This window comes from Acromyrmex echinatior, chromosome 5 (assembly GCF_024713525.1).
Source record: "Acromyrmex echinatior isolate Ae372 chromosome 5, ASM2471352v2, whole genome shotgun sequence".
Classification (NCBI taxonomy): Eukaryota; Metazoa; Arthropoda; class Insecta; order Hymenoptera; family Formicidae; genus Acromyrmex; species Acromyrmex echinatior.
In genome coordinates, this window is record NC_141856.1 from 10,109,954 (window position 1) to 10,125,558 (window position 15,605).

The following is a 15,605-nucleotide window of genomic DNA, read 5'->3' on the forward strand; positions in this document are numbered from 1 at the left end:
TGATATAACTTAAATTGATACAATTTTTTATTTTTTTTTTTTTTTTAATATTTTTGTATTCATCTGATTATTTTTGTTATTTAGTATTATAAAATATAATTATTGCAAATAAGACGGAATTATGTTGCTATTAAATAACTCTACATTTTTATAAATAATACATATATATATGTATATAATAAATATAATATGTATATAATCTATTATTATAGGTTCGTTTTGTTTTTTATTTTTATCACAATTATTTAGCTCGGGTTTACAAGAATTTCTATCATTATGTATAAAAAATTCTATTTCTCAACAACATTAAAAGTATTCAAGATAAAAGAAGGAATTATCACATTTGCAAAATTATTATGCAAGACATACACAATATTCTTTTTTGGAAAAGAAAATCTAAATAGTGGATTTATCGCAGAAATCGCACATATCTTTTTAAAATTACATATCCTTTTAATTTTGACATTATTGATTTTATTAATTCTATTTAAGAAATATATTAGGTGTTGGAATTAATTCGTAGCGTTTTACAAGTGATGGGAAGTACTTTCATTAATGTATTTTTTAATGCTCATGTGAAATAAATAACATTCTTTCATTAAAAACGCTACGAATTAATTCCAACACCTAATATATATATATATACACACACACACATACATATAATTTATGATTTTACATTTATATTTAAAATATTGTAATGTTAGTTATGACTTAATTATTTTGTTTTACGGAGTGTCCTTTTTCAAAAAAATTGTCCATTAAATGCTTTTGACTATCCGGAGAGGAATGTTATAAATAGTGAATATGTATAAAACTGAGATAACTTCAATAATTTATTAGTTAATATAAACCTCCAAAACTTCATGGAATTGTTGAACTTCCTGTTTGAGATGGTTGGATTTTTCTTATTGACTCAATTTTAATTTTATATATGTCAAATAGGATCCACTTCAGTTGGCAATCTGTTAGTGACTCACATGTGACGGAAGATTCAAAATAAATGATTTAAGATTTTAGATATGTATTGCTGAGGAGGATTTCAAAGAGAGCCGAAAAACCGTTCAAAATAAAGAAGATTCCACACAATCGATTAATGGTGTAGATTTTAATCGTTGACACCTTCACCAGTCTGTGACTCTTATTGGCCTTGTACAGATTGTTTATTTTTAATTTTATTTTAATTTTAATTTTATTTTAATTTTATACCGGATTATGCATAAGAGAAATTAATGTAACATACCGAAACAACAATGAAGACATCATCAACGTTGCTTTAGGCAACCACTTGAAAAGGTAACAGATAATTTATTCACAAGAGGTATTTCATTGTGCTCTATACGAATCTGTTTAAATATTTAACGTCAGATATGGAAAGAACTTTGTCATCTTCGTTTAACGGTATCCAAAGGAAGAAATGAAGACAATTTTAGATTAATTTTCTGAGTTATGATTATCATCGGTTACGTTCTTCTGCATTTATTTCAGAGAAATATGAGAATTTTTACCTATAACGAAATCATCGATATTTTAAAAATACATTTTTTTTTAGAAAATAAAGAGTAATAACTAATTTGTTTATTTGTACAATATAAATACATTGTTAACTAATGCACCTATCGGTGATACCTAACACAAATGATTGTGAATACATGTAATATTCGACACATGCCTATGCAAAACTATTTATTTCATTTATATTATAAAATAATTACGATGAAGCATAAAAGTTCTTTAAAACAGTTCTTTTTAACTACATAGGAATGTAGAAAATTTAGAGAATCAAAGAGCAATGACTTATATTGAGGTCAGTTCCTATCTTATTTTTTTTTTTCTTTTATTCTTCACGTGATACGATGTGACCGCTCCTTCTCTAGAAGATCGCTTTTTCTCAATCATTTATTATACAATTGATAATGTTAATAATTTCCTATTTTTGATTAAAAAATCGTTTAAAAATCTTATGTTTAATAGATATTCTTTTTTTTGTAATGATTGACAATATTTTATTTTTTCTTAATAGTTAACAAAATTTATATTCTCATTACATAAATAATATTCTCATTATATAAGAATTATATAAGCATATTGTAATAATAATTCAAAAAATTTTGTTGGGAACATATTTATTTACATAATTGAATAATTTAACTTCGACAGAGAAATGGAATACAAGAAAGACATAAATATACTATACAAACAGTTCCTCACGGAATCAAGAAACTTTCTCTCTTTCTTACATCACGCTAGTGAAATGTGTTAATATACATTGTGATTACGCATTAAAAAGGATTTTGTTAGCGATATTGAAAACTGTCGTCAAGTTATTAGACTAATTATAAGTTGTAAATATTTGTGTTTCCATTTGTAAATTTTATAGTTTTTGACACCTTTTACCAATGTATCAATAGTCAGTTATTCTATTTAACATAATTAACGCAAGCAGTTAACGCATCTCCATTGTAAAGCTCTTCATTGATGTTAATACAAATAATTTTTACAACATTACGTATATATGACATTGATTCATTGGTTATGCTACTTTTGAATTTATTATATTTACAATGTTTGATCTGAATGTAATTTTATCATAGCCAGACGCTGAAATAAATAAGTAAATAAAATTGATAGAAAATTAATTAATTAACTAACTAAATAAATACATCTTATTCTTAATTTTATATATAACGTCAATCTTTTCAGAATTGTTTAAAATTAAAATAAAACTGATATTTTTCTACTTCAAACATTACTATAAGGATAAAATAATTAAAAGTTAAAAATAATTCAGGAACCAACAAAGAATCGTCCGTTAATTCTTTTCACTTCTTTTTCTACGTCGTTCTTTGTAAAATCGATAAGGTTCGAATTCTTGCACGTCGTCAACGAAATCATATATATCCTGTCGTCTATACTTATTGATTGATTCGTAGTTGCTCTCCTTCTGGGCAACCTTTTTTAATCCAACTATGGCTGCCAGGATTAAGCTCATCAAACTTAGTACAACAGCTTTTCCGCTTAGAACTGCCAATGCCTTTAACGTGATGGGCAATAGAATAGATTTTATCAACAAAACTCCAATAAGCAAAGGCAGAATATATTTATTCAGTTTCTTGAATTTCTTATCTTTACGCCCTGTAATTAATAAAAAAGAGATACTTAATAAATACAAATAGATATAATCGTGTTATAATCGTGCTTTTAATTTCCTAATATCTTTTATATTTTATATAAAACATGATTCATAAAAAATAAATGTAACATATCATTTATATCGCTACTTGATACAGCCTATACTACATTGCCTGCAACGTTCTACTAAACACTACATATGTTATGACTTAAAAGTTTATATTATAAAAGTATTTTGTTCCTTCAGAAACAGGATGTGCATTCCTTCATTGAAGTATACCTTCCTTATTAAGTACGATCGTCACGGAAGTTAATAAAGATGAACTAGAGTAGAAAGCACTTATGTTTTTGTAAGGCTCCACAAATCCGTAAACCCAAAAGTATCATAATGGACAATATGTGCAATTACACGCTTCTTTAGCAACGTCTGATTAATACGCAGTCTTATAATTTCATTTTACAGCAAATTATTCAAATCTTTGATTACTAAACTTGAAATACCACACTAGATTTGCTATCTCATTTCCCTGTAATTCCTTATCCAGATATATTATAATTTGTTGTTAACAAACTTATGATCGTATTATTGAGAAAAAATGTTTGACAATATATACCGATGTTGACACTTATATACTACACTTTCACTAAATTAGTTAATACTAAATTGCATAAAAACGTTATTATAAATAGCCATACATTTTGTAATAATTTAATCTTTTCTATTTGACATTAATAAAATTAAAAATGCAATTATAAATTTACATAGTAGTTTATAATAATATTAATTTAATAGTTGTAAAGATATAATACTCTCTTTTTTTCTCAATGTAATGATATCCCATAAACATATTCTATCTGTATTAATATGCCTATCGTATATTGTGTATATTAATTTAGCATATTTTTATACATATATAATATAAAAATTATATATCAAAATTTAAATTTTATAAAAACAGATAAAAATTTTTTTGTTAAAATCCAGAATATTATTAAAAGTGTAACAGTAATTAATATAAAAAATATATATAACTTTTATTAAAAGTTTTTTTATTTGATTATGTCTTATTGATTGTTTCTTGTCTATACACTTTTTAATAAGAAAATAAAATATATTATTATTTAATAAGAAAATAAAATAAAACAAAATCTGAACTTCTTTTTTTATCAAACATTAGATAAATATACAAGATTTAAAAATGAATAGAATTGTCTACATTTAGCCACAAATAATTATTATTGTTAATACCTTCTATATTATCACACGATTTTGAAACTGGTGAAAATGTATCAACGATGTTCAAAAAGCTTTCGCCAATCCAATCTAAAGAGCCTGTAGAGTTGTTCCGTATCATCTCTCGATTCAGGGTCTTCGTTGATTGCAATCCCTGTGCTGCGACGAACACAGGTAGAAATAGTAGCATATACAGCAGTAACATCTTTCCAGCATCTAGATTTCTTTTATTCCTTTTCTGTATTTTTTCTTATAACTCACTTTATGATCACGTTTTACCTCAAAAACTTCACTTATCTTGCAATTGTGACCGACCTCTTCGCCAATAATATGTTAACTGACATTCGTGCTATACCGGGTTATTAGTTTATATAGTGGGACCGCGAAAAGCTCAGAGGAGGAGACCAGTCATCTAACTTGGTACTGATGCGTGACGAAGGATCCAACGTCCACTCCCATACCTCTCGAGCTAGTCTACCTCGATCATTGGACGCTGTTCACGTCAACTACTCTTAAGAACGAAGAATCTTTCCACAGAATATTTCGACCGGGATAAGTAGATCATTCTCTCCATCAAACGTCTTATTATTGTCCTTTGTCGTATGAATATACATCTATTATCAATTGAGTTCGTTTTACACTCGAATAGTTATGGTACAAAGACTGCAACGATCTATAGCCTGCTTATACCGAAAAAAGTAAACTAGAAATAATTCAAATTAAACCATTTCATTCTATAAGCGGATCTATAATTAAAGAGAATCAATAGCGTTTCAATTATTGTACCGATAATAATTTGATATCTAATTAAATTAAAGCCAGCAATAATTTTTTAATGATAAAATTTTTTATCAATATTGTATTATACTACAAAGAAGTTGAAGTATAATAAAATATAGTTAATAATTAATTAATATTAAAAGATTTTGACAAATTATATTAATGAATAATATCATTTCTTTACCGTAAAGCGTATAAAATTAGTTATTAATCATTAATCACAGAAGAAAGTGTACGTACCTTTAGTAACCAACTTTTCAATTAATAAGTAAAGATTATAAAAAAGATCTATATTCATGCTCATCATTAAGTGAAGTATTTTCTATCAACATCAGAAAAAAATGATGTTTCACGCTTGAATACGATAGATAAACGTCAGAAAAGCAGTAAAGAACAACATTTTTATATTAATTTAAATACGAACGTCATATCCATATTATCACAATCATATTTTTAGAAATTTTTAATAAATTACAATATTTTTCTGAAAATAATTTTAGTTACATACGAAAGAAACATTGTTATAAATTATTATCTAGCACATTTTTTAAATGTAGAAACTTTTATTTAAAAAGCAATTTTTTAAAACTTTTATGCGTGTTTTAATTTATAGCTTAGTATCTTATTTATTATTTCGTACCGTTATACTTACATGGGTTAACATTATTAGGCTAATTCATTTTTTACACAAGCAAAGTTATTATATCGTTAATGATAGGCTCCTCTTTCGTGAGCGCCTGTTATTTGATAAAATTAGAACTATAACAATAGTAATAACAGTAATAATAGTTCCATGTGAGTAAGCTCACAAATTATATATTATACATTATGCTTATAAAGCTATAGTAATCATAAATATTGCCTGAAATTTTTTTATTTATTCTAAAGATAATTTAATTTCTAATATTTCAACGTAACAATTGTTAATTGGCTAATATTCTTTGATCCTAATAATCACAATTAATCATAACATAATAATATCATATTTTGCGATTATCTGAAAATCATATATTTCCATATAAAATTAATCACTGAATCAAAAAAATTAAATTGGAATAGATAAATTGGAGTAGTACAAAATGATTTAAAAAATAAATTTGTAATCGAAAATGGTTTAAATTTCTTCTTTTTTCGGCTTTTTTATCTTTGTGAATATTAATGAAAAAGATATGAATACTATGGTTTTTTAAGGTTTAAAAAATTGATCATTTTTAGCATTTTTCGATAAAAAATACGTTTTTCATTCTTTTCTGTTTCATCACATTAATTTTATCTGATTCAACAATCAATTTTATTATACATAAAAATGATTTTTAACAATTACAAAATTTCATCTTGCACTGTGGCTGAAATGACCTCCTCCAAACTTTAAATGTGCATAAAACATTAACTTAATATTGTGAAACGAAATATACATCTATGATGGATTTCGTCTCCACTTTCACGAAAACTTTAATTTTTTCATATGTGAAAAGAATTATTTTTACCATATGAATTTATCATAGATTATAAGAATTTATCATAGATTGCAATAAATATAAAAATAAATGGTAAGACAATATGTATATGTATATATATATAACCCCAAAAATCATTATAATAACAGAATTAATATTTATCATTTTATCATTTCGTCTTTTGATATCTTCCTCCTAACGATCATTATTATTTAGGATTATTATTAAGATCTTAAAAAAAACAAATTATTCTTTATTTCCTCTTTCCAAGAATCTGAAGTGATATACTTAGGAGGTATATGAATAAAACTACTGTACCGATATGTAGGTTGTCGGCTTCATACACGAGGAACTCGACTAATGCTCTATCTTTAAATAACTAGTCTGATAATTTCAATAGCGACAAACATAATATACAGGTAATGTCTTTTATTAGCCACAAACTAAAAACAACGTATCCAAAAAAAACAATTTTGCTACGAGTGCGTAATTAGTGCGTGCAAGTTCTCTGTTCAAGTTGGTAAATATACAGGTTTATTACTTGTGAAACTGCCTCGATGTAATATCCGAGAATGAAGAAAGTCAAGGAGAGAGTACATATGTGATAATGATTGTTAAGTATCACTTTATTTAATATGATGCATGTGACTCGTGATTTTCAGAGCAGATAAGAACCTGATAATTGTTGGAAACAGTCAGACTATTAATCATTTAATAAAATGGAAACATTTCACGCTGTATCTAATGCTTTGTCTCATCAATCTCGTACGCGGGCATCCGATACACGTTTCGAATGCTTTGTGTTAATTATGCAAATTGTTATAATTTCACTACATTTTTCCGCAATTTAATGAATATTAAATACATTAATAACTGTCTACTCTGTAGATGTTAAATAATATAAATTCGTTCTATTATATACATTGTCAATCTCGCGTACACTTTATTTTATTACATTTACTTATTCGGTAAACGATGCAATAATACAATCTCCGTTTTATTTGAATTTCAATAATGTATAACTTTATGAAGAAACATTTCTCTGTCATATCAAATTCTATAAAAGTAATAGAACCTATATTAAATCAGTTAAATAACACCCATGTTCTCATTGTGTTAAAATATTGTATTTAATATTCTTATGAAATTGATCTTAAGATAAATTAAAAGTAACCGTAAGAGCGCAATGTGTGTGTGTGTATGTGTGTACAAGTATTTTTGGACCCATATACCTACATACGCAAATTAATACATTAAACGCAACGAGAAGAAAATATTATCAGGTTGTAAGGATCATTTAAAGCTACCGGATTATTAGCAACCCGCATGTTTGCTGGGCGTAACTAAAAAAAAAAGATCCCAGTCTTTTCACGTTGATTTCTACGTGTATACACGCAGATTTCTAATTTCTTATCCTACGGGCAGAATACTCAATAAGATGCTCATTTATGTCGTGGTTAGAGCAATGTGCAATATTCCATTGTGCACTTAAGCGGAACGTGCTTCAGATAGCTCAGATAAATATGCAGCAGATTGTAAAATGTAGTGCAGTTTGTGATGCTCTGTTATGAGTGTGGGATGATGCTCTGACAAAAGAAAGGCAATCGATAATCTAAAAGTGGCGTAACAAAATTGAAAAGCGAGTGGAAGGGAATGAAGTGAAACAGTGACACAACTTTTTCCGGATATCCAGCGGATATTATTTCAATCACAAGTATATGAGATTAAATTAAAAATAACAGTGACTTACATATTTTAACTTACAAATAAGATTATTTAACAGTGAATATATCAAATAAATATATGTTCTTTTAGTTAATTTTAAAATAAGTTTCTAAACAAAGAAACGTTGTTTTTAAAATATTGGAAATTGCTCATGCAAATAATCACAATCGGATAAGATTATCAGTCAACGTACTATGCCAATTTGTAAATGTAAAATATCTTAGAATTTAGTATAAGAGAATAAAAAAAATCATTAAAAGATACAAAAGTACATGAGCATTTGATCATAGAGATTTGAAAATTAGATCAAACATTTATAAGCTGACTTTCCTTGAGATAAGAACATCAGAGATAAAGCAAATCACGCTATGATCTTATACGATGACTAGAGACACGAAACGTTTCCAACGTGAAGATCATCAAATTTTCTTTGGCCCGGATATCTGCGTGGCGTAACTTAAAAAAAATCGCGTTCATTGCAAAACGACGTTCACTGCGAATACATCGTGTTTCTGCAAAACCATTTCCGCCCCTATAGAGGCATTATAATGCGCTCGTTCGCGCGACGGCCTCCACTCCCTTTCTCTTACGCGACGAGAACACCCGCAGAAACCTTCTTATCTGGTATGACCGTGTCTATGCATCGTATATACCGTTCTGCGATATAACGTGACACATATATCGGTACTGACAATTTGGATCATAGTGTTTACCGCAAGCGTATATATCGCTGGCTCACCGGTCGGAGCTCATTTTACACGGACTGCCGATTTTCTCGGCAACTGAAGCGTGCCCGGCGTGGTATCCACTGCGTCCGGTCAGTTTGTCGTCGAACAGTGGATCAACGGCGGATCAGTTAGTTCGCGGTTGTTCGTTGCACCGTTCATTCCTTCTTTCTATATTGCCCATACCCAGTTGACATCTTCTCTCTTTCCATATGTCGTTTCCATAGATCCAACTTTAAAATCTTGCATACGGAACAAAACGAGCTCAACCAAAAGTGGACACGAGCAACGGAAGAGGCATGTCGTGACGACCGTAGCTCATCTTTCGTGATTCATCGTCGATCCTAGAGAAAGACAGTGCTCGCTTCGTCAGTCATTCGGATGTTATTCGAGGAAACATTCGTCGGGTACTCCCTGATCTAGGAAAATCAATCAGTGCGCGATGACGTCTTGACAATGAAATAAGGTGAGATAGACGAAAGAGTAAGATTGTAGACGAAACCGTGCAAATACCATCAGTGGATTTCCAGCGAGAACTCATTCTTCATGAATGCGAGAAAAGATGCTGTTGAGAGCTAATCTGGTCGCGGTTTTGCTGACCTTGAATTGCGTCAGTCGCGCGAGTGAGCATTCGAAATCGACGTCAGAGAAATGGCAGAAAGAAGAGAGAACCGTCATTTCCGGCGAGAAGATCCTTAGGTACATGAATGATAATATCACCTTCGAGAATCCTATTTCTTCGGTCAATGGTCACAACGTCAAAAATAACATAGCCAAGATTCATCGTTCAATTGATGAAGACTTCTATAATGCACATTCTAAGATTGAAGTGGAGGAACGAGGTAAATTAAAACCGGCCTTATAATGCTTAATGACAGAAATGCTTTTATCTTCTAATGCAAGCGCTATAAAACACTGATGTAAAAAAATAGCAGCAAATGTTATGTTTGAATTGTCATTCTGATGAAGTATGATTAACGGTACCGTTGTATAACGGTTTTCTCTAAGATATGTTATAATGGTTTTCATTATTGAAATGAGATATATCGAACATTTATGTCGATAATTTAAAATTTTATAATTTTTACATTAAAATCCTAACAAGTAGTATCAATGAGTTTAATGTTAATTTTTCAATTGTAATAAATTTTCTTGTAAGTGAAATCGTTTTCATATCTAGAATCATATTATTATAAATATAACAGTATTAAATAATTCGATATTTTCATTATTTCAAATCTAAATCATCGAAAATATATTCAAGATTTTAATCATATTGTTCGTGATAATTTTCAGATGAAGCACGGCGTAAGAAACGAAAGGTTGGCCGTACTATGTTGGCGTTGCTGATGGCATATAAACTCAAATTTGTCGCTCTGATACCAACAATACTTGGAGGTTTGATTCTTCTCAAAGGAACGACGCTGCTTGCGGGATTCTTCTTCGCCTTGTTTGCTGCCGTTCTCGGACTGAAGATACATTGACAACGAAATCAGGATCTTTAGAAGGAGAGCACCAAGAATATACTAAGAAGTGAGAATGACATACGACTTTATTTCGTAATAATTTACAATCAGGTTAGACTTGTGTAACTTATCTTTGAGAAAGTATTGAACGCCTGTGTGCACAAAGTAACGCTTAAGCCGAATTTATAATCGCTTCTCGGAGTCAAACGTATACATTTCGTATACATTTCGTATACATTAGAAAATGCGTCGCGTCAAGTGTATACTTGTAAACACATTAAATTAAATTATTTTTCATCTTTTAGACACTACAAATGGAAAACGTTACGCGAAACAATTCTCATGTATTACGATCATTACGAAATAAATGTTACACTTCTTAAAATGTAATATATTTATATAAATTAATCATTATATAATAAATGTTGACAGATGATGGAATTAGTATTTCTTATTCACTACATTTTAACACTCAAGTATTTTAATCGTTACGCTTACTCTACTGAACACAAGATTTTAGTAACGTAAATATTGATACAGATGTAAGTACTTGTCGCAAGCTACACATTCCAAACTCTCTCTAAAGTTATTTTATAAATCTAAAATAAATACTTTCTGCCTACCTTGGTGAGGTACTAAATAAATAAATAAATATAAATATCGCAAGTGTACTGAGAAACGACTACAAATTCGGCTAATCAAAGACTAAAATCTGTCATCTTTTCATTTAACCTCGTGATTGATCGCGTTTTGATTGTCGACAAAAACTTCAAACAGGTACCATTAGAAGTTTTCGTGAGTGAAAATTACTCTCTCGCTATCACATTTTGTTAGATTGTTTACTGAGGCAATTGACAGTTGAAATGGAAATATTTGTCGTCATCACTTTTTTGTTTTATATTTTTTGACAGTTATTTACATTCCAGCTATACATTTTTACAGCTTGCGCATTTTTCTCGCTTTGCAGAAAATTGTCGAAATAGCTTCTTTACGGTAACTTCCTTTTCGCTCCAAATGTATATAATAATAAAATTTACTACATATTGTATTATCGTATCATTAAATATTTACGTTATTTATAATTAATTTAGAAGAAATTACGATGCGATTATTATCATATCGATGATCATTTAAAAAGCGATCAGACTTGTTAAAAATTGTTAAAAATTTACACGAATAAGAACAGCTCGTCCAATTGAATCTTTTTTCCTACTTTCAATTTTTTTAAAGTTTTTGCATTTTCTATATTTTCGTTCATATTTTTTTTCTTATTTTAACAATAACATCACTGATATATTCCATCTATACACTCTCTTCTTTTTATCGTAATCTATGCAGTACACATAAATGCGATGTTTTATAAATGATAAAATTTATTTTAAAACATAAATAAGTGAATCTATTTCGTTGTTCCGAACTGTCTCTGAAATTGCATATTATCTGCTCCTTTGGATACAGGCGTTGCTTCCTCCTAATACCTGAAGATTTCCCATTGTTTCTTCCTGCTGCGGATTGTTTAATGCTTCTGCCGTGCGTTGTAGGCTAAAGTCTGAGCGTATTCGCGATCGGCTTCCGTTATTGATGATACAGGTGCGTCTACAACTCCCTTCAGGCTTCTGTCCCATCCACCTCCGCCTTGCTGCCAGCCGCCATGATCGTGACCCTGCTTTTGGCTTAATAGTTTCTTCAAACCGATGATCAACGACAGAACTAAAGCGATCTTGCTGATGATCAGAGCTTTGCCTGCCAGCAGGAAAAGCACGCCCATAGCAATGGGAATTAACGCGGCGAGTTTCATCGCCATTCCCATCATCATCATGCCCATCATCTTCTTCATTTTCCCACGACCTTCCTCAATACTTCGTTTCAATTCGCCAGAATTTGTCTTTGGTAAGCTGATCTGCACGTTGAAACTGTTCATTAGCGCGGCTACGCGCTCGAACAGAATATCGTTGAGCATTTCGTCCATGGCCCCTCCGTTAGTTCTAGCCAAAGTCTTTTCCAGATCGGGAACCGTATTTTTCGAGCTATCATCCGTCGCAGAAGCGACTTTGACCAGCTCGAGATTATCGCTGATCGGTAAAGTCTGTATACGACCGAGTCTCTCGAAAAAGGCGATCGCCTTCTTCTTCAAACACGGCGACACGGCCATATTGCGATGCTCGCACTCCTCGTAGACACGATAAAGAGCACGGTATCCTCGTTCAAGGAATCCGCCGTCCTCATTGGCATGAATTGCACTGCAGACTAACAACAGCAGCACGCACTTTGATATAATCTTAATCGCCAACATGTTGGATTTGGATGGTTTTCCAACTCGCGAATGCTTAACTGGACAATTTTGGGATTAAATCACAGACACCTCGTATCTTCGAAGTCACGCGAGAGACACGCGACTCGAAATTCGAAGTGACTAGTCGGATATACGAATAGTTGCGCGCACCCACGAGCTAGATGATCCTCGACTAGAGAGAACTGGCATCAGGACGAAGCCTCCGAGCAGATATATACCAGCGAGTTGCCATCCTCCTAGATACCATCCTTCACGAAGGGGATGAGGTATCTCTCTCGTATAAACGGACGGATATGCTGGTGCATGTGACGACACGACCTCACTTGTATGAGTGGATAATCTCTTCTTTCTTCTCCCCATCGCAAACCCCTCTCGTCCTTGCATCTTCCTCTTTCTCTTTCAGCTCGCTAGACAGCTGCCGTCGCGGCGGGACGGGGCCAAAGTAAAAATTCTCATAGTGGTAGCGCGCCAAGAACATGTGACCCTTCCTGACACAGAGACCCACTCGCGTCTCGAGATCGAGACACTGCTGTTCAACGCGATTCGCTACCACGCGATTCGTTCATTAAATTTCACTGTGGCGGTTATGTACTTGGAGATACTATGTGTGTATCTTCCGCGTCATGTTAGTGTGCGGTCTCATCATGATTCGCATTTTGCGCGGGAGAAGAGAGGCAAAGCCTGTGTTGAGATGAGACCAGAGGGGAGCGCCGTAGACTGCATTGGCAGAGTATCTGGCACCGTGATCTCTCTGACCCCTAGCATAACGTGAGGATGCTATTGTAGAAACTGGTTCCAGGTTACGGACAGCCCGTGACCTTCCTATCGTACGATTTTCCTGCGGCGTGGAATGAGCGAGGATTATCGACACGGATGATCTACTTTCCCTGCATTTTGGTGTATCATTCTCATCATGTTGTGTCCCGCATAGATGGTGGATAATGTTTTGTATTTATCTAACGACAATCGTCACGAACCGTTTCTCATTTTTTTAATCTTTTTTCACAGTTGCGCTCTGAATATAAATTAATAAATATAAATCACATTAATGTATGAAGAACGTAAAATGTATTTGAAATTGTCTTTACTATCTCTATTCTTTCAGCAAGATATGACGTTGAAGAAGAGATTTCATTTTGTTCCAGATTTATTGACACTGAAATACGTAAAGCGAGACGAACAAAACAGCAACGCGCTTTGTGATTACATGATGCGATACTGCTTTATTGCGCAATAGTACAACTTATAACTGCATAGCACCTTACTCTTGCACAAATTGCTTTTTGATTACATACACATTGCATCTCCCTCAACACAACGTTATATATAAACCAGCTGTCGTTCATTTTTGGTCTGATAGCCATGAAATAGAGATTATCAGTAGATAAATGTACATTACGAATGTGGAATTCGCAACCTTATGGCGTATAATTAGCTAATTTACTCAATTACTAGCAACGTTTTGACACACATATGCACTCCATATGTATACCGATTAATACATTCATTAGAACATGTTTTTGTACCTTTCTATTTGCTACTACTAAAAGATATACTAAATAAATAATCCTTTTATACAGTTAAAACAAAACAAGATTTTAGGATTCAAAGACAGCTACATTTTTTATAAAATAATTATTATTATGATTTTAGAACAGATCTTTTATTTCTTTTAAGGAATCGCCATGGACTGTACATGGAAGATAAAAAAAATCTGCATACCTTTTGTGTACGAAATTGTAGCACTTAGCCTCGAAAGGATTAATAACGTGTGCAAACCCACAAGGTGAAATTATCTGGTCCAATGTATTCTGTTTTCTTCTTGTATCACGATTTGTTAGGAGCGTGAAGCTGAGCGCCTGGCGCATCCTCGACACATTCGATCGAGGTTAGCGCATCTCTAATGCGACAACAGCCAACGATGCATCCTCCATACTGTTACCTACTTCGCGATTATCCCATAGTCAGTGCTACGGGCTTACACAGACGGTGTTTAACTGTATTAAGGCCCGTGCCACATTCTGAGCGTGCAGTTATATTCTCACGAATGGTGCGAGAAATGGATTTCGCTGCTATGAGTCTACGCACAGTGCGCAATTATTTGTTATCTGATACTCAGGTCCCAAGAGCGGCGTACTTTCGATTGTTCGCAAAAGTAGAAAAGTAGGACGTTTCAGCCGAGACATTTATCTTAATGATGCCTCATGAATTATCCCATTCATCCCTCAACGTCTAATTCGCGGAAGTTTGCCAAAAGAATACTTACCAAGGCGTCATTGAGTCACAATGATACTATTCTTTGTAAAAAAAAAAATGAAAATTAAAATTAAAATAGGCTACCCATTTATCATTGGACTTCATGATTTAAAACTAAACTATAAAGTATGGGAAAAATGGATAATTTATAAAAGCCTTACGTAGTAAAAGTCACCTATACGAAACATCAGTTATTGTATGGAACACACAGGTTTCCGGAATAATAAAAGTGAGGCAATAGGTTAAATCGTCATGAGTGATTTCCTCGAGAGATATTTTAGACAAGAACAGGACGTTTCTGCCTGTTATTAGATTCAGGTCAATGATCAGCAACAGGTGGTTCTGCCGATTCGGATGTGGAGGGTTCTGATTTAGCTCATTGTCGGATCATGTTTGTTCAAAAAAAAGCATTAAATTTAGTACGATTTAATAAAAAAATGAAAAAATTTATATTCCAAAGAGCTCTATCGGATTTAAAATGTTGAAACGGCATGTCCGCAAAAAATCGTTCAAATAATCCAGCGTAGTTGCTCATGA

The 15,605-nt window shown here is 31.9% G+C and overlaps 3 protein-coding genes across 3 annotated transcripts; 1 reads left to right on the forward strand and 2 right to left on the reverse strand.

Moving 5' to 3' along the window:
• Positions 1-2,109: 2,109 nt before the first annotated feature.
• On the reverse strand, positions 2,110-8,561 carry Osi13 (Protein). The gene is made up of 2 exons (XM_087406555.1): positions 4,382-8,561; positions 2,110-3,135 (listed from the first exon to the last, which is right to left on the reverse strand). Exons 1-2 carry the CDS (start codon positions 4,569-4,571, stop codon positions 2,813-2,815), a joined length of 513 nt encoding a protein of 170 aa, XP_087262681.1. The 5' UTR covers positions 4,572-8,561; the 3' UTR covers positions 2,110-2,812.
• A 209-nt stretch (positions 8,562-8,770) lies between these two features.
• On the forward strand, positions 8,771-10,581 carry LOC105153527 (hypothetical protein). The gene is made up of 2 exons (XM_011068429.2): positions 8,771-9,895; positions 10,350-10,581. Exons 1-2 carry the CDS (start codon positions 9,604-9,606, stop codon positions 10,535-10,537), a joined length of 480 nt encoding a protein of 159 aa, XP_011066731.1. The 5' UTR covers positions 8,771-9,603; the 3' UTR covers positions 10,538-10,581.
• Positions 10,582-11,751: 1,170 nt separating this feature from the next.
• Positions 11,752-13,071, reverse strand: Osi12 (DUF1676 domain-containing protein Osi12). Its single transcript, XM_011068433.2, has one exon. The coding sequence runs from the start codon at positions 12,810-12,812 to the stop codon at positions 12,036-12,038; it is 777 nt and encodes a 258-aa protein (XP_011066735.1). The 5' UTR covers positions 12,813-13,071; the 3' UTR covers positions 11,752-12,035.
• Positions 13,072-15,605: the final 2,534 nt, after the last annotated feature.